Source organism: Mustelus asterias, chromosome 15, assembly GCF_964213995.1.
Source record: "Mustelus asterias chromosome 15, sMusAst1.hap1.1, whole genome shotgun sequence".
In the NCBI taxonomy this organism is placed as follows: Eukaryota; Metazoa; Chordata; class Chondrichthyes; order Carcharhiniformes; family Triakidae; genus Mustelus; species Mustelus asterias.
In genome coordinates this window covers 34,397,566-34,417,900 of record NC_135815.1, presented here as the reverse complement: position 1 = coordinate 34,417,900, position 20,335 = coordinate 34,397,566, and the positions used below count along the sequence as shown (strand labels likewise).

General features: G+C 41.1%; 1 protein-coding gene across 1 annotated transcript in view; it reads left to right on the top strand.

The window, feature by feature from the left end:
• The first annotated feature begins 724 nt into the window (after positions 1-724).
• Positions 725-20,335, top strand: part of kcnh1a (potassium voltage-gated channel, subfamily H (eag-related), member 1a) — a 257,744-nt gene continuing 238,133 nt past the window's right edge. The window contains exon 1 of the mRNA XM_078230547.1: positions 725-797. Within this exon, the coding sequence (XP_078086673.1) occupies positions 725-797 (73 nt within the window). The remainder of the gene's footprint in view (positions 798-20,335) is intronic.

Here is a 20,335-nt window from a genome sequence, read left to right as displayed (position 1 = left end):
CAACATCAGGTTAAGGTCCAACAGGTTTATTTGGAATCACAAGCTTTCCGAGCGCTGCCCTTTCACGATTCGATGTGGAGATGCCAGCGTTGGATTGGGGTGAACACAGTAAGAAGTCTCACAACACCAGGTTAAAGTCCAACAGGTTTATTTGGTAGCAAATACCATAAGCTTTCGGAGCACTGCACGATTCACCTGAGGAAGGAGTAGCACTTTGAAAGCTCGTGATTCCAAATAAACCTGTTTGACTTTAACCTGGTGATGTGAGACTTCTATCCAGTGGGATATAATGAAAGGTGGTTAGATTTGGGACCAAGTGAGAAGAGACTCGACACATTTGTAGGAGATGCTGATGCCTGAAGTGCTTTTGTGGTGGGCGCGGAGCACACACTGGAAGGGATAGGTGGGGGGAAATGAAATCCGGACCAATCCACTCCGTGCTGCATTTATTGGGATCTGGGGCGGGGAGAGACGGCGGGGACGCGCATCCCTCCCCGTGCTCGCCCCCCCCCCCCCCGTGCGGAGCGGCGCGCGTGTCCGCGCGGCGTGTGAGAGGTGGGCGGTCAGAGCGGCGGAATGAGGAGGAGAGGAGAGCTTTGGCTGAGCTGGGAGCTGCACGCACTGCCTGCGCCGTTACCATGAGCAGGGAAGCTCGAGAGCTGCAGCCTGCGTCCCGCTCTCCCCAGCACTGCAGCACTGCCACCAAAGCCACCGAGCAGACAGGATGGCGGGGGGAAGGAAAGGACTTGTTGCCCCTCAGAACACTTTTTTGGAAAATATTGTCAGGCGCTCCAACGGTAAGTGGGAAGAGGCTCCCAATCGGTGCTCTTAAAAGTTAGTCATTATTTTTTTTTAAAAAAAGAAGCAGGGTTGGAAAGTGCAATTTTGTTTTTTTATTCTCAGTAATGACAATGCTGCTAACTGTGGGTCTCTCACCCTATGTGAACTGATGAACAAGTGCCCCAGAGAAGTCTCATCACTGCTGCTCCTAGTTACTGGAAAAATGAAATGTTGATAATGATGATTTCTATTCCAGTGTGAGTACACCCTCGGTTGTACAGGAGGGTTGCTGCCCATCTTATGCTGGGATGGCAGACAGTGCAAGTGCAGCAACTGGATTGAAATGCCTTGACCTGAATTGTTTATCTCTCTCTCTTCCCCCACCCCGCAAACATCTCCAATCTTTGTCACTCCCACCCTGCCTCCTCCATCTGAAGATCGACAGCCCTGTAGCAGAAACGCTTTTAAAAAACCTCGAATGGATTGCATGTGCATCCCGCAGTGTTGATGATCGGTGAACATTCAATGCAGCAGCCAGTCTCTGCAAACGCTGCAAGTTTTTTTTTGCAGCCGAAAGATGTAAACTCTCTCCGGGATGGAGGAAGGAATGCTGTGAATGTTGGATGTTCGAAATATTAAAAGAAAAAAATAGATTGAAACATCTCTCTGTTTTCTATATGCGACAAAATAACATGGGTCTGATTTGGTCACCTCCCGAAAAGCGGGATAAATATTTTTTGTATCATCTCCACATCATAAATATTTTTTGGCAGATCCCATGCTCCAAGTCGCTGTAATTTGGACATCATAAGGTTGATTTTCCCTCTTATTTAATCCGCTCTAAAGCCCACTTGGAGAAAAAGCCCCCCTTATATCATCAAAGTCAGCACATTTGATAATTGAGGAAATCGAGCGGAGACAGGGACATCTTTGAGCCGATCTTTTATAATGTTTGTGTAGTGAGAGTATGTGCCGTAGGAAAGCGAATACTATAGAAACACGTTCAGTAGACAGCGACACTACACCATCAAACGGAAGCACTGTTATTAGGTGCGAGTCATTTCGGTTTCAGTGCGTTGATTTTTCGTTCGAGGTTTTCTGTGTGCCATGGAAGGAATTATCAGATAGTTTTGAAAGAGAAAAAAGAAACATTGCTGCGAGATCGGATAATTCTAGAAATATTCATGCGATATAGTTTCAACTTCGAGTTGTTTGCAAATGAAAATAGTTGTTTAAGGTGAGCTAATTCAAGGGATCATAATACTATTTAGAGTCTGCAGTTCTACAATCCTTTTGTATTTTGTTATGCTGACTCTTGATGAAACTTCACAGCCACATCTCAATAGTACGTTTTTAAAGGCTTTTTTAAAACACAAACTATCTCTCAAAGGCACGAGCTTTCTGTACAGTTTGGGGCTATATTTTACAAACTTCATCTCACAAGGATATCACGCAAATTATGTAGTCTTAAAAGCATATAGATTATCTCTGACCCACGTTCAAAAATTTAAGAATATTTACAGATGATTGGGAAACCCTTTTGATGATGCTCATGAGGACTCATCAGCTTTGATTCTGTTTTCTTTGCCTCATTGTTAGTCAGCACTGAGATTCTGTGATCCAGACGAAATCTAAGATCAATGGGGCACTTGAGTCCATTGAAAGATCAGATACAAATTTACCGTAGCTAATAATTCTGGAAGAGTTTGCCGAGGAAATATAAGTGATGCTTTTGTCCCATGTTTTTACGCACTGCTCCTCAGTGATATTGAGTTTGTTTGCAATGTGGCTACAGGTATACGTATTGAAGTTTGTTGTGAAGGGTTTTATGAGTAGATGTTTTGTATTATTGTGCAAATTGTTTGATATGTTACTGAATCATTATTGCTGGCTTCATCCTGAGAATGGAAGCAAGAGCTGAGAACTGGACTGAACTTTTTGTTGGCGTACCAATTCAGGCATAGAATTTGCTGGGCAATTCTCTGTAGCTATAAGTCAACTAATTCAGATTTCACCACTTCCATATTATTTTAGGCAAACAAATTTGTCCCACTATTTGTGTGATGGTAATTAATGTTGAACGTTTGAAGTTTTAGGGATGACTCTTAAGTTCTGGTTTTGTTTCTAAATTGGGAAGCAAAATCATTACTTTTTCGCCCCATTAACCTGCGTCAGGAATTAGTAGGCTGATTATTATATAGAAGTGATCTAATTGACAGAAGAGAATCAATCAATGATAAGGTCACATTCCTGGCAAACCAGAAACAATACAATGTAAGTTCTTAAACAAGATCCCGGAGGTTCTGTTTGCTTTTGTCTTGCTGACTAATAGCTGTAGTGTGAATGCCAGCATGTTTGATACTAGACTGGAGCATTGAGCTGATTGAAGGATTTGGTTGAACCCCATGCTTTATTCAGCTCTTCTTCTCCTAATCCACAGTATAGTGGAATGTCTGTCACATCCTAAACTGCTAACATGCCAATCTAAATTATGGTTTACTCAGTCAGGCTTTGTTTAGGTTTGCACAAGCATTTTTAAATTCAAAAACTAAAATTAGCATTTTGCTACCTCGTCTTTTTATAGAAAGAAGTGATAAACCAATGGCAATTTGTATAACTGGTCTATGTTTGAAAAAGACAAATTCTCTAAAGGTTTTTCCTTCGTGGAACACAGTCAAAGTTATTGACTTTTTAAAGTAAATAAATCTACAAAACTCATATTAATATCATTTCAGGTAATTGCGTATTGATTTACTGTTTGTTAATGGGCTGTCTTTATAAGTTATGATTGCCTCATTCTGGTAGAAAAAAGTAATGTGTTCAAGAGTAGACAGAAATAAGTTGGTGATTTTCAAACATTCAGCATGTTATCATTCATTGAATCATTCATTGATCCTCTTTTGTCAGTTGGATCACTTCTATATAATAATCAGACGATATTGAAAGAGCGAGGCGTGGTGACAGAAGGTGGAACAATAAACAGGAATTAAACCATGGCATACATTCTGTGAAGACTAAAGTAGCAATTTTCTGTTGAACACTGATAAAGACCAATTGTACAGACTGTCTGGATGTGATGAGTTCTCGCATTTTCTTGTTTCTCTGGACTAATAATTTATGCCGTTGTATTGTTTAGCTCAGTGATTCTAAGGGTTTATCAGTTAGGTAAAGAACTGCTGACACAATTAGTTAAAGCAACTGTTTTTATAACCTTTCTGTGGGCATCTGCAAATATCAATCCAGTATAATATTTGAATGCAAGTATCTACGTTTTGCTGTGATACTTCCTGATACTCCATATTCAATCAGGGAAGACCAAAATGCCAGAGCCTATGTCCTAATCTGCAAAAGGTTTCACATTATTGTCAATCTCTGTTTCACTAGCTCCATACCTGGGCAAATTGGCCTTGCCTCATCTTATTTCCATCAGTCTCCTCTAGTATACACTGCTATACCTATTCTTTATTCAGCACTCTATGTAGTAGCCTACTCCTTCAGGTAATACGAAGGTGAACTTTGACCTAGTTGTATCTTTTACATGGGCAGAAAATTGGGCAAAGAGGTCCAACCTTTCGAAGAGCATCAGAAACATATTCCCCTTGATATATTGTTTCTGCTGATCTAACGATGCTTTTAGGTTCAGTCCAGAAGCAGCTATTAGGCTCCTTGAATGAGTGCATATGCTTCCTAACACCCACTTCAGAACCCCTTTCCAAAATTGGTCAAAAACCAGCAGATCTTGCACTGTGGAAGTATGGTTCCATAGAGGTCTAGTCAGTGAATCTTTAAGAGAACTTTGGAGATTGTTGAAGACCAGGTAAGTTTGTTTCTAGTAAATTTTTAAAACCAAACCTTAATGTGGATTCAGGAAGAGCCCCTTTCCAAGTGTCCCTCTCACTCCCTTAGAACCCATCAGAGGCTATTTTCAACATCACAATGGCCTGACATTTACCTTTGCTTTACTGAAGTGCTGCCCAGGAGTGTGCAGTTGGTGTCCACAGCTCTTTGGACTTAGTAAGATGAGGCCAAAGGCCCCGTTTGATCTGGTCTTGGACCATTCTCTTGCAGGAATCATTCCCCGCACCAAGTTCACAGTAACTTAGCGAGCATGAATTATTTTCTACTATTATGTTTCTGCCCAGTGATTACACCTGAATATTTCCCTCACTGCCATTAAAATACTCTTTAAAGTTCATCTCTTTAATGGTGTCTTTGTCCTTACCAGTTTTTTTTTCACCCTTTTTTTCCTCCCCGATTGGGATCTTCTTTGATCCACCACCCTCTCTATGTATGGGGAATATAGTAGAAGTTGTTTTTCCCTCTGATGTTTGTTTTGTCAAGAGTTATATTTACATAGGGCAATCCTGTGTACTTTTGTTTTAGTAAGATAAATGAAGTAGGACGACATATTCCCTATCAGGTCAGTCACTCAACAATGGGCATGAGAGGATTGGATTGAAAACAAAGTGTTAACCTTCCAATCTCAAACTGTAATGTTTGTATTTCTTGTTCTGTAGTTGATCACATAGAGCAATTGTTTCCACAAACTGGATAGCTTAGAAGTTTCACTTTGGTCATGATTTCAAATGAAATCTGGAACATCAGTCACTTATCAGGCCTTCATAGGGGTGGAGGAGGTGAAATTACTATTCCCAGCCTTGGAATGAAACACTTTGACTATCGGAGGGAATATGCTACCCTGCAGCAGTGTCTTTGCTGTTGAAATTATGTCAGGCACAATGGAACTCTGAGTTCATGCACTTGGATGTATTTACAGATCGCTACTGCCCTTCTGACAATTTTTTGATGTTTGTAGGGAGTGGTTGAGAGTGTCTGCTTTCTCCAACATTAAAAACATGAAAATAAAGCTTCTCTGATGCTCAACAGATTGCCAAACAGTTCCATGAAGTCACGGAAATACAAATCAGAGAGGTATTAAAATCAGAGAGCGTTGCTGACATACTATCACACAAAATCAAAATTACCCACTTTCCCCAACTCCTATTCACCGTTCAACACAACACCAATCCTCCTGCCATTGTTCACAATATAAAAATTTAACAAGGTTCAACTGAAGGTAAAGCAATGTTTTCTTACGAAATCAGTAGTCTAGATTTTGCTGTTAAAATACGTCGCCGTACTTGTCATGCCATTACACGATTAGTTTTGCAAATTCAGCATTTTCTGACTGCTTCACCAATGAAATATATTACATATTGTTAAGTTGCTGTTTTTACATGATAGATACAAACTAAACCCACTACAAATTTTTAAGGCTAGTAATTAATTACAAGTATAATTACCCCTTTAACAATGTGGTAAGTGTTAATGATGGCCAAACAACCTTTCTGGAACTGGAAATGAACCATAATAAGTCTGGTATTTCATTCTTTCAGATTGTAAATTATTTTATAAATAAATTCTTTAAAAATGTCTATTTCTCCCTGTCTAATCTATCTTTCCCTTATTTCTCCTCTTGCAACTGACTTTACATTGAATTAACTCTCTTTAATTCACCTCCTTCTCACTCTTTCTGTTGACATCCTAGGTCAAAGAAAGATTTGTATTTCTATAATGCTTTTCATAGGCACATGATGCCCCGAAGTGCTCTACAGTCAATGAAGCACTTGTGAAGTGTAATCACGATTTAGTGTAGGAATCCTTAAGACTCATTGGTTGAGGAGATGTCCTGTTTACTGAAATCCCATATCCCCTATTTCTCTTGCTGCCCTGTTATCAGCTCGCACCTTGGGGGGCAATATAGTGGGTAAAAATGTTTTCAGCTGAAGTGTGCCAGGGCAAATCTAACTTACAGTTTATGCTGCTAGATGACTGCTACAGTGAAAGCTGGTTCCATATAATTCAGCCATCTTACTAGACAACACTAAGGATGGTCCCAAGTTCTGATTTATGAGAGTCAGATAAATATTACTTTCTGTCTGTAACCAATATCATAATTGTCATGTTGCTTGTGTATGTTTATGAGGCTATTTAACAATATCTCCTGCAGGCTTCAGATAGTCATGTACTGCTTTGGAACAGCATTCATAACACAAGAATAGCTCAATGTCAATACCTGTGGTTCATGATCTCATTTATTGATTTTAACTGTGATTAGTTTCAGGTTTGCTGGGCTTGGGCGGAAGATGCCTCTGTTGCGTGCTTTTAATAAATAGGCCAATTTATCAAAAAGATTTGCCAGTCAATGAATTTTGTTTAGTCTCTCAATTCTGTCACAGTGTTTTTCAATGTCTTCGCGACTCACCATATGTGACTAATTTGGAATTTAGATGTAGCTAATTGCAGTTCTGTTAGTAAATAGAAAGTGAGTAATGGACACTATTAGGTATGTGATATCAATACTTCTTCATGTACTTTAACATTATTAATTTAGTAAAATAGTAAACAAAGAAAAAAGTATGTGAGCATGTTTTCATTGTCGTCTGGATGTGCTTTACGTTTCTTGGTTGCTACTTTCGTTATCTGCCGAAAGTGGAGTGCAACATGGATGGAACTGTTCCACTTCAGGATCATGGTAACACCAGCAATACAGTATGGAGAGGGGGGGAATGGAACTGTTGGATTTCAGGACCATGTAAACATCAGTAATACAGTATAGAGAGGGGAGCTATGAGTATCAATCAACCAGAGCAACTGCTTGAGACCAGTGGAAGAGAGCAAGCCCAATAATAATTACTCCAACAGGGCACATCATAGCAAAGGGCAAATGCCAACCAACTACATTATGCATTGAGAACAGAGGTGGTTGTGGCACATCTTGTGCATGTCAACAGTTTCAGCAATATCTTGATCAAAGTCAAAATACTGCTTGCAACTGTTGGACAAAACCTTGAAGTTGAACAGACATGTAGAATGATTGATAAATCCATGCCAGAATTATAAACTTTGTTCAAAGAGGGTGCAAAGTTTTGTACTGAATGGTGGTAGATATTTAAGTAAATACATAAATGGAGTACATCTACTTGTATTGTGGTTGAAGAGTTCTTGAAATTTAGTGCACGTGGCTAATGATGTTACAGTAGTTGTACCTGTGGCTAGTTATTGATTTATATTGTACAACAACATTCTATGGGATGTAAAAGGAGTCTTTAGACTAACTTTTGAATAAGAGAATTCCCATGTGAAGTGCTATGAAATTCTAAAAACTTTAAATATTTCTTACAGCTGTCACATTTGATGTTTAGTATATAGAATTATATGGAATACACAGCACAGAAGCAGATCATTTGGCATAAATAGTCTGTGCTGTTGTTCATATTCCACATGTGCCTGCTCCCATTCTATTTACATATTTTCAGAATATCTTTCTATTTCTTCTTCTCTTGTACTTCGCTAGTTTCCTTTTGAAAGCATCTAAGTAATTTGCCACAAACACTTCTTATGGTAGCAAGATGCAGTGGCATAATGGTATTTTTGCTGGACTAGTAATCCAGGGACCTGGGGTTCAAATCCCACTGTGGCAGATAGTAAAATTTGAATTTAATAAAAATCTGGAATTAAATGTCTAAAGATGACCGTAAAACTATTGTTGTAAAAACCCATTTGGTTCACTAATGTCCTTTAGGGAAGGAAACCTGTCATCCTTACCTGATCTGTGACTCCAGACCCACGTTCTTAATTGCCCATAGGAATGGGCAGTAAATGCTGGCCCAAGCAACAATGCCTACAGCCCACGAACAAATAAAAAAAGCACAGGGCAATTCTCCCATCCCGCTACGCTGATTTTTTTATTAGTGCAGCAGGCTGGGAGATTTAAGTAGTGCTCGATTAACGTGATCCACACTGGGCGCCCTGGCCTGAGCGTGTATCCCCAGCATCGGATTTCCAGTGACATCAGCTCTGCACCCGAAATAGCCACAGAGCTGTATTATATATGCAGGACCAATTTTAAATATAATTAGCGGGCCTGGAACTGAAATCTCCAGTATTCAGGCCCTGGATGGGGAGGGTGGGTGGGGTGTAGGGTTGGTGAGAGGTGCGGCATTGCGTTGTGATCGAGCTGGTCAGTGATCGGGAGGCCGGCGGACAGGGCCACTGTACATGTGCCAATCTCCGCTCTGACAGATCGGTGCATGCACAGTGGCCCGCTCAGCGCTATATTGTCAGCCTCCTGAGTGGGAATAGGCTCTGCCCACACATGTTGAGAGTGATTTATGATTGTGACTGCTGAATGCACTGAGTGTGGGAGATTCATTTTTAAACTCCCACTGAAAAGAAGTGTGATTTACTCCAGTTTGCACGTGAATTTGACACTTAGAATATTTTTGGGAGAAATGCCTCCCACGTTCTAACAACTTTGACTAAATAAATTTTTCCTTAAGTTCTATTGGATTTATTAGTAGCCTATGTTATATGTATGACAAAATTCTGGATTTTCCAGCAAGTGGAAACGTTCTCTCCACTTCTACCCTAACTCATTCATACTTTTATAGATCTCATCTCATATTGTTTCGTTAAAAACACAGAGATAGAAATATTTTTCTGTGAGCCACATTTGAGCCGTGGTTTGGCTACTCCTGATATATGCCATGCTGCTTCCGCTGTTTAGTAGACAATGTATAATAAAGATCACAAATTACAAACTTACTTGAATATGACTACAACATCCTGTCTTCTCTAAAGAAAAATAGCTCACCATCCGAATATCCTGGACTTTGGCTGTCTCTGTCCCTATACTTTGTATTCTTCAGTCAGCAAGCTGACTTCACAAGTTTAGACATTGGTTGCAGTGACGCTGATTTAAAATTTAAAAAAATGCTCCTCCACAGAAAGCTGTCTCTGGTGTAAAGGACTACAATTCTTTATGTCTTTCTAATGTTCAAGATTACAGCACCCAGGAACCATATTAAAACCAGGCTCCAGTTCATTTTCAAAAGGAAGCTAAATTTGCTAGTCACCGCTTTAACTCTGCAATTGATTCCAGCACCTGCCACCGGCTCCTTCAGTTGTATCTCTGTCTTCTTTATGGTGGATGTCAACAGCCAGAACGAGAGAGCTATGGATTTTGCGGCAGTGGCCAGCTTTTCTCCTCTCCAGAGCATAATATACTGCACTCATGAGACCAAAAAGACATTAGAAGATGAGCTAGCAGTTTATATGACCAGTAAGGGTTTCCACTCCATTAATGTGATCACCGCTGAAGGATAATGCAAGTTTGTAGCAATTTTGTTGGCATCTGCCACAACATTTGTGACTTACATTGACCCTTCATTGAACATCAGAGAGTGGCTGACGTAAGTTAAAGGGATATTTCCTTGATACTTTGCTGACATCTCTTGCTCTCGTCACCATGCATGCACCGCAGAACTACAATCAAAGCCACTGAACCATCAGGAACATGTACATTTAGTGAGTTGTTCCAGCCTGTTTCTGAAAAGTGTTAAAACTCTTAGCATTAACAGTCCTTGCTGTTCCCTTGGGCTTTCAATAGAACTGTTGTTGGTCATGTGAAGACTCGTGCCTGCTGCCATCTGGAAGCTTGAGCCAGCTTTATGGCATCACAGATGGTATTGGTTAAGGGACCAAACCCGCTGACATTTTGAGGGAGGATAACTTGTGTTGCTTCCATTGTTGCTCTGGCACCCCCTTCAGTTTTGGGGCTGATCACTTTCACTGATCTCCGAAAGAGCAATTTGCAGAAGATGAATGATACCTTGGAAGCACCTCTCGATTTGTTCCACCAATTTCTCTGAGGTAGATGCCTTCAACTCCAATACGGAATACAGAGTCCAAAGCCTGCATGACAGCCATTTAATCTTCCATCAAAGCTGCAAAATAATGGGACCATTGAATGGTGCTGTGAGGGCTCAGCTGCACCATCCTTGAGATGGTTAGAATCTAAGATACTGATGCCACGAATGATGACATGACAGGCTCTAAGTAGACTGCTCTATACTTTCAGCTGTAGTGGTGAAAATTCTTTGTAGATGTTACAATATCTGATAACTAGCAGTTTTATTCCCGTTGCTTGGTCTTTGAAGTCCACATCTCAGTTTTCCTCAGTAATGCTCACCGGAAACATATCTCGCTGCAGGATTTCCCACTCGACCAGCTGACACTATGGGAAATGGAATTTCAGGCAGCTCAATCAGATTGCGCGTCTTAAAGTAAGATTGTATTCCCTTCAACCAGATATTGCTTTGGTATGATGGAGGAAGTAATTACTTCAAAATATCTCGCTTGCAAATCCAATGCCCTATTGGATCTCCCTGGAGCTCGTAAATAATGGCAATTCCAGTAACATCACTCCCAGGTCTTAGACCCTAAGTAGGTAGCACCAATTAAATCAGAAGTGCAGCCAGGCTAAGTACAGGTCTTCATTTATCCATCTCTCTCAAGACATACCAGTCCATTCTCCACTCCCCATGACTCATGACTATCCTCTCATCTCCGCCACATCACTCTCCATCAAGTAAAGAGCACTGTAAATCACCTCACATTTCTAACACACTCATCTCTCCTTTGCTCATTTCATGGTTGAAACTACGAGCAGTATTTTGTTTTTGCTGCATCACTAACTTCTCGAACTGCACTTTCTCACTTCAAATTCCACATTAATTTTCTTTTTTGCCAATGTCCTTCTGAACAGCTGTTGCTCAACTGTGTGCATGTGTTGTGTGCATCATCACCAGCTGATCCCTCTATCTTATTTTATAACCCAGCTGAGGTGCCAGTCACTGTGTTGTTGCTTGGGAGTGATGAAACCTGTGACGATGCCCCCTCTGAATGCCGCTTTGAGGTATTTCATCCTCTGTGTGCTGTGGCTGTTCAGAAGGACATCGGCGAAAAAGAAAATTAATCTGGAATTTGAAGTGAGAAAGTGCAGTTGGAGGAGTTAGTGATACAGCACAAAAAATACTGCTCGTGGTTTCAATGAAATGAGTAAGGGAGAGGTGAGTGTGTTAGAAATGCGAAAGAGAGGTGATTTACAGTGCTCTTTACTTGATGGTGAATGATGGGACGGAGATGAGAGGATAGTCAAGAGTCATGGGGTGTGGAGAATGGACTGGTATGTGTTGAGAGAGATGGAGAAATGAAGACCTGTACTCAGCCTTGCTGCTCTTCTGACTTAATAGGTGCTACTTACTTAGGCTCTAAGACCTGGGAGTGATGTTACTGGAATTGCCATTATTTAAGAGCTCCAGGGAGACCCATTGGGGGGGGAGGGGGGAGGGCAGTGGATTTGCAAGCGAGATATTTTGAAGTAATTACTTCCTCCATAATTTCAAAGCAATATCTGGCTAAAGGGAATACAACCTCACTTTAAGAGGCGCAATCTGATTGACCTGCCTGAAATTGCATTTCCCATAGTGTCAGCTGGTCGAGTGGGAAATCCTGCTGCAAGATATGTTTCTGGTGAGCTAAAAAACCCTTTCCCTGTTTTGTAGTGTCGTGGGTGAGTTTCTAATTCACCCTGCTGCCCATCCACCAACAATTTTAAAATTAAAAGTGTGATCTGGATGTTGGTTATGTTTCTGTGATCTTGTTACATGAGAAATAATCAGAACCTTCTATTATGCTCTGGGCATTTTTTCCTTGGTTACAGTTGAAGTAACACATTTTTCTATAAATCATATTAACCTTTTTATGGTTTTTATGCTTGAAAATATTTTTTGCCTGACTCAGAATTTTTTGAGAAATTCTTTTCCTTTCATCATTTCAATTATTCACCTTTTCAGATAGCACTTTGCGGTATATAATGTACTTAAGTTTTAAATTTTAGTTGTTACTACTGATTCACCTCATAAACTATATAGAGGTCAAGTAATAGAAGATTAAAGTACAATGGCCACAAAACTGAGCTCCATAGTGCCCGTAGTTTTAGTACAATGCGTGCTTCTTTTGTACCAAAGTGGCATTTGTGCCCCATGTTCACTTATTGCATGGCTGACTCCAAGCACCATCTTGGTGCGGACATTAGAATATGCTAGAATTGTGTTGAGTAGGCAAATCATGATGTTGACCAGCATGTAGCAGTGATTTGACACCAACACTGCTATTTTGTACCTGGCTGATCTAACTAAGGTCCTCTCAATCTTGCAGTTAACACGTTCAGCAGCAAGAGGATCAGTCACCAGTGCGACTTAAATGGATCATAAATAACTAGTTCTTGTTAGTCGTTGATTAGATTCTGCTGACTGCGTTTGTGAAGGTGCTGGGTGTTTTAAGCAGTTGGTTGTAGTTGATATATTCTGTAGGGGGTGGTGCTGCCCATGGGAAAGCTGTTGTTGTGACTGCAAGGGATCCCAGTCATGGGTCTATATTTACAATCTCCTTTGGGCTGCTGCATGAGAGGGAGATAAAGCAGAGGCAGCAAATAAAGAAGCCAAGCTGCTCACATGGTGAGGAGGAGGTCAGGCAGAAGAGCTCGACATGAAGCCATGCCCGCCTTGGAGCTTCCAGGAACACTTCTCTCTACCTAAGGCAGGTGCATCGTCTGTGTTTTCTGAAGGAGGTGCTCACTGAACTCTACCACTTCTTCAGACGTGACCTCCAGAGTACCATCTAAAACCCTTGGTGTCCAATCTCTCCCGTCCCTGAGTCCTTTAGCATTTACCTTTGGGAACCAGCAGCTCAGGCCTTCCCCTGGTTTCCTGTTAAATTTAAAGCTCATGCTGATGCTATCATAAATTGGAATGCTGATTTGGCCCCCTGCATGGACTGATTTCAGTCTTGAAATTCAGAAGGGCAGCAATGGGGCCAGGTTGCTCCATCATTAGATTTTAACCATTCACCTCCCAAGCTCTTTCCTGCTCTTAGGAAAGTAGTACAATTGAGACTGATGATTTAAAAATTTCATTTTACCATGACTATCAACTTTATCCAATTGCAATTATACTGACATAGTAGGTAATATTCTATGGAACTATATAGTGCTGTTAATTGTTTGCTATACTCAGACATAGTTTTGTAACGAATCATTGTAATAGACTAATGTCAGAGATTTTAAAATGTAGCTTTGGCTCTAATATACTATTAGAATCATTAGGTGGAAATTTTAGAAGCAACAACCATCTACTGAAATACAGTCACATAACTTTCCAAGGAATAAATTTTATCGTTAGTGTACATAGCCTGAGATTAGTCTTTAAAAATGATTCCAAAGTGTATCAGGTTCAGTTCTGTTCACACTTAGTGCAAATAAATTGGCACAACACTGTAAGGTTTTGTATGGTTCTTCTTGATGTGGCTTTCCTCTTCCAAATATTTATAATTTTGGGGGGGATATTTATATGAAGGCAGTGTACATCCTTTGAAGCTTTTGTCAAAGTATGAGCCAAATGTGTTAAGGAAACATAGATACATGGTACGACAGAAATGGGCTGTAGATAATTCATCATACAACTTCAGAGAAAAGAAAGGTTCATGTAAGCCAAATCAACATATATTGGCCCAGAAGTTCCTGTCAAAATAGAGGTGAAACATTGTTATTTATATGAAGATTGCACTGTAACTTCAGGCAAGGAGCAGATGCACAGTTAAACAAGAAAGTCCAGGTACTGATGTCCAAAATGCCTTGGGTTGCAGTTTGCTTTGCGAAAATGATACTTTGCCAACTGGCTAATCATGTATTGAACATAGTGAAGTTCTTGAACTTGCATGGTAGTTATGAACTTTACTCAGCACAGAAAGTTAGGAGTTGTTCATTTCGGTCTAAGTACACTTTTGTTGTCTCATGAGGAAATGTTGGACAGACAGGGCTTTTTTCCACTGGAGTTTCGAAGAATGAGGGGTGACTTGAGTGACGTATATAAGATCCTGAATGGTCTTGACAAGGTGAATGTGGAAAGGATGTTTTCTCTTGTGAATGAGCCCGAACCAGGCTCCAGTTTTTAAAAAAATTTAGGAGTTGCCCTTTTAGGAGAGAACTGAGAAGAAATCTTCTCCCTCAGAAAGTTGTGCGACTTTGGAATTCTGTGCCTCAGAAGGTGGCGGAGGCGGGGGCCATTGAATATTTTTAAGTGGAGATAGATTCTTGTTAAGCAGGGGAATCAGTGATTATCGGGGGATAGAGGAGTGATTATCGGGGGGTAGATTGGAATGTAGAATTCGAAACACATACAGATCAGCTATGATCTAATTGAATGGCGGAGTAGGCTCTAGGGGCCTACTTCTGCTCCTCTTTTGTATGTTCATATGTAATAGACTGATAAGTGTTAATTTCTGCCAATTTCTATTCCTTTTCATTGTTTTAGGGATTTAAAAGAACGGTTAGCACAGTGGTTAGCACTGCTGCTTCACAGCTCCAGGGACCTGGGTTCGATTCCCAGCTTGGGTCACTGACTGTGTGGAGTTTGCACATTCTCCTCGTGTCTGCGTGGGTTTTCTCCGGATGCTCCGGTTTCCTCCCACAGTCCAAAGATGTGTGGGTTAGGTCGATTGGCCATGCTAAAATTGCCCTTAGCGTCCTGAGATGTGTAGGTTAGAAGGATTAGTGGGTAAATATGTAGGAATATGGGGGTAGGGCCTGGGTCGGTGCAGACTCGATGGGCCGAATGGCCTCTTTCTGTACTGTAGGGATTCTATGATTCTATGATTTTTTTCTATCTCCTAATCCAGTCTTTCATTTCTCCTCATTATTTCATTTTCTCTATCTGATGTGACAGTGAATTCTAATTTACACTCTCTGGTTTACACACTGTACCAGGCATTTCACAATACTTCAATCTGATTGGTTCAGGAGATAGATAGTTGTTTTTTCCTGTTTACACTGATCCCAAATGACCTGAAGAGGGTGCCGTATTATTTACTTCTTCCACTTAACAGCAACTTCCAGTTCAAAGCTTATTGAAACTAAACAGGCAGAGGCAAGTCTTATTAATTGGGTGGGGGACAGGTGTCATATAGTGATAAGCTGGGCAAGACCTTGCAAATAACCAGGCTAGCCAGGGTCAGCTGCATTCATGTACAAATTAAATAGATTTGAAATAACAAAGAAGCTGAAGTATGTATTTATAAAGAGGAATTTGATTTTGCAGTATTCATTTAAAATGGATAAAGCACATGCACCAATACATTGCAAGTGTCTTGTTAAGGGCTTGATCGTTTTCTGTTTATCAGGATTGTCAATGATTGCCACTTTGGAAAGTAAGCCAGAACTCCTTCACTGTTACCATGATACAGTATCTATTAGTGCATAGTGGATTCCTTCCATCTCTGACCACGCAACACAAAAAAAAACATTCAACCTTAAGTAACAATAAAACCAGTTCCCTCCCATAAAATATAGATTTGCTGCTTCATGGAAAGAAACAAAATCAGATATTTAAAATGGTTTGAGAGTAACTTGTACTATAGTTTTGTGGAAATTTTGATTGTGTTGCCAGCATAAGAATTGTGGAAGTAAATTGCTAATGACTAACCATTGTGACAAGATAATTTCTGCAGGTAAACCGCAATGACTAGGGTACTCTTAATGATGTTTTGAAAACATTCATTTTTTTAAATTCTTTCATGGGATGTGGGGGTCATTGACTGTGCCAGCCTTTTTATCATCCATCCCCAATTTCCCTCCAGAAAGTGGTGGTGAGCTGTCTTCTTGAACTGCTGCTGTCCATGTGGTGTAGGTACACCCACGGTGCTGATAGGGAGATAGTTCCAGGGTTTTGATCCAGCAGCAGTGAAGGAATATAAGCGATATAGTTCCAAGTTAGGATGATGTGTGGCTTAGAAGGGAACTTGCAGGTGGTTAGTGTTCCCAACCATCGTCTGCTTTTGTCCTTCTAGATGAGAGATTGTGCGTTTAGAATGTGTCGTCGAAGGAGCCTTGGTGAGTTGCTGCAGCGCATCTTGCAGATGGTAGACACCACTGCTACTGTGTGCCAGTGCTGGAACAAGTGACTGTTAAAGGTGATACATGGGGCGTTAATCAAGGGGGCTGCTTTGTCCTGGATGGTGTTAAGCTTCCTGAGTGTTGTGGAGCTGTGCTCATCTAGGCAAGGGGAGAGTATTGCATCATACCTCTTGGATAGCCTTTGGGGAGCTAGACGGTGAGTTATTCTCTGCAGAATACCTAGCCACTGACCTATTCTTGTAGCCACAGTATTTATATCTTGTTCAGTTTCTGCTCAATGGTAACACTCAGGATATTGAGTGTGGGGGATTCAGCATGGTAACGCCAATGAATGTCAAGGGGAGATGGTTGGATTTTCTCGTGTTAGAGATAGTCATTGCCCCACATTGATGTGGCATGAATATTACTTCATGGGATATTTATCTGAATACATGTTTAGAATACTATTATTTGGAATCTCTGACTTTGGATTCACTTATTGTCTTTGGATCAGAAGGCTCTGGCTTCAAGCCCTCTCTAGAACTTCAATATATCATCAGGGCTTCAGCAGAGTATTGCGAGTAAATACCACATAGCTGGTGGTGGCATCTTTTAGCTGATATATTAAACCACAGTCTGAATGTCTGGCTAGCTGAGTGTACAAGATTTGAAGCAAAGTAGAGAGTTCTCCAGTTGCCCTGATAAGTATTCCTTCCTCAACCAACATCATCAAAAACAGATTTATTGGTAATCTTACTCTGTGTAAATTGTTTCCCTGTACGATAGTAACTACACTTCAAAAGTAATACATCAAGCAGGAAGTGCTTTGAGACACCCTGAGAAAGTGCTAAGACATGTGAATGTAGATTCCTTTGTACACACCTTATATAATTCACATTTTTAATACATCTGCAATTTTTTCTTCAATATTTTTTGTCTTTATTTTCTATTGATCAATGAGCCCAAAAATGGGTAAAACATGGAAAGTTGCATCACCTCGATCCATCTCCACCTTCTTGACAAACCTAGAGCAGAATCTTTTCCATTTAGTCCTTGCTAGAATGGTGAGACCGTTTATGGATCAGGATCCCAGCCAATTAAATTGCACACTTTTCCATTGTAATTAGTTCCCTGACCAATCGGGGAGAATGAGTGAGGTGGTATGCCGAAGCAAGCAATGAAGGATCTCTATTTAAATAGTCCCAGGCAGATTGTAAATGGCAGCAGTGGTTGAAACGTGCCACCCAGGTGAAGGAACAAGGAACTACAGTATAGATGGAAAATGTGGAAAGGCTGCTCCCTGGTTCACAGACTCAGGAGGTGATGATTGATACAGTGAGGGTACTGAGAGAACATATGAACATAGGAATTAGGAGCGGGAGATACAGTGAGGGCATTGAGAGAATGTACGAACATAGGAATTAGGAGCAGGAGTAGGCAATTCAGCTCTTCGAGCCTGCTCTGCAATTTAACATGATTATGGCTGATCTTATCCCAGTCTCAGCAACACTTTCCTGCCTGTTCTCCATAGCCCTTTATCCTATTTTTCATCAGAAACATATCTATTTCTTTCTTGAATCTGTTCATTGATTCTGCCTCCACTGCACTCTGAAGCAGTGAGTTCCACAGATTCACAAGCTTCTGAGAGAGATAGTTTCCCCTCATCTCAGTTTTGAAGTTCTCTTTGTGGATGGCAGGAGGAGGTCAACCAGCTTCACCAAGCGGGCATGATTGCAAGTTGTGGAATCTGTTAGCAGGTCGAATGTGGTGCCGAAGACCTGGGTCCAGTGCAGGAAAACGTTTAATGACTTCACCAGGTCTGTTAGTGGGTGTACTGCAACTCTCAGCTGGCAGCCATCACTCTGCCACTTTCCTAGCATTCTCCTGAGTAGCACTCTTCTGACCGAAACACCGTGCAGTTACATACATTCCTTTCTCCCTAGCCTCCTCAAATCTCCATCAGTCATGCTTACCCTGAACCTATTATTCTTCTACTCCAATTCCCCTTAAATATTTACCCTCCATCCTTTGTAACCAGTTCACTTCTCACTCGCAGAATTCGCTGGCTTTTCTCATTGCTGGGGAAAAGAGCCCATACCTTCAAGGAGATGCAGAGAAACAGGATGGAGCTGCAGCCATGGCCACCCTGACCATTATGGAGGAGGAAGCCCTGGAAATTGGTAGACGGGCAGCAGTACAGGCTATTGATGATGGAGGGAGAGGGATTGTCCGGAGACCTGGGGTTGGTTTTTTATTATGGAGATGGTAGTTGGGAATTTTCCCAGTGTCATGATCCCACCTCTCTCCTGGTAGTGCCTGCTGCCGGAATTTTCATCTGATGGAGGTGGGAACAGTCTGGAGTTAGGCCTATTGAAGTGGAAATAGAGGTGGGCCAATGTTGAGGTGGCCAGGTTAAAAGGTCTGCCTTTGTTCACTGAGCTCAGTTATGTTCATTATGAATCCCCCTTTCCACATCAACCTCTTTCCACCTCCTTTTCACCTCAAACTACCTTGGACAGCTGTGTAAAGAAACTGTAGTTCAAAATCCCTTAGTGCCTTTGAAGACAGCCAAATAGATGGCTGAGCTGTTCTTTAAAGAATGGGTGAAACCTCAGACGTCTATTAGAGCTTTGAAACAGTCAGATAGACAGCAGAGATGGTCTTTAAAAATGAATGCAAGCTGTGGGAAAAGTTTAACCAATTAGCTATTGATCTCACACATGGTTATGCTTTCAATGCAGAATAGTACTTTATCTAGTGGACGATCTATTCTAATGCATCTGAAAATTTTCTCCCTTTCCAATGGTGTTCATTATCTTGATCGTTTGTCAGAAGTAACAACCTGGCAACCAACTTATTTAATGGTCACTATTCTTCTCCAATCACAACACTGTCATAACTCACTTTAGTAAACGCAGATATAACTCAGGCTACTGCATTGCATAATGAATTGTTACTCATTTTTAGATAGTTCCCATCTCTAATCCGTGGTTCATATGAATATATGAAGCAGGAACAAAGGCAGGCCATTCAGTCCCTCAAGCTTACTCTCCCATTCAATAAGGTCATGGTTGATCTGTCTGTATTTCGAATTCCACATTCCCATCTACCCCCGAAAAGCTGTGATTCCATTGCCTAGCAAGAATCTACCTACCTCCACCTTAAAAACTTTCAGTGACCGCAGCTGCCTTGTTGGAAATTGCAGAAGTTCGGAAATACCCACTTTCAGCATGGTACCGGCAATTTCTAAACAGCAGTGTGCTGTTTTCCAAACCTGTTCCTTTTCCACACTGCTGAATATAGCTGGAGGTGGAACTGGGACGGATTTCTGGATCCACACTCTGATTTCCATTTTTCTCTCACCCAACTTCATATGCTTTCGAATTGGGACCTTGTTCGGCCTCCGGTGACAGCATTAGATATCATGCTGCCACATTATTTAACTGTTACTCATGTTAAATTGATGTTACCAATAAATGTAATATCATGATCTGTACTATGCTAAATAGGAACTCATTTTCAGCGGTCATGATGTGAAGCCTTCAATGCTGAAAGCGTGCTTCTAAAGCGAAGGGCGTTGTCTTCTATAAAAGAGAAGACTTCCTCCTGGACTTCTCTGGCAGGCTGGTCTGTGCCTGCTGGTGCCAGTGGCACACCAGGATGCTCCTGTTCCTCCTCCTCTTTCAAGGATGCCAGATGCTCCCCACCTTCCTCTGGTGTCACCTGTAATCATCTCTGCAGCACCATGTTGTACAGGGCACA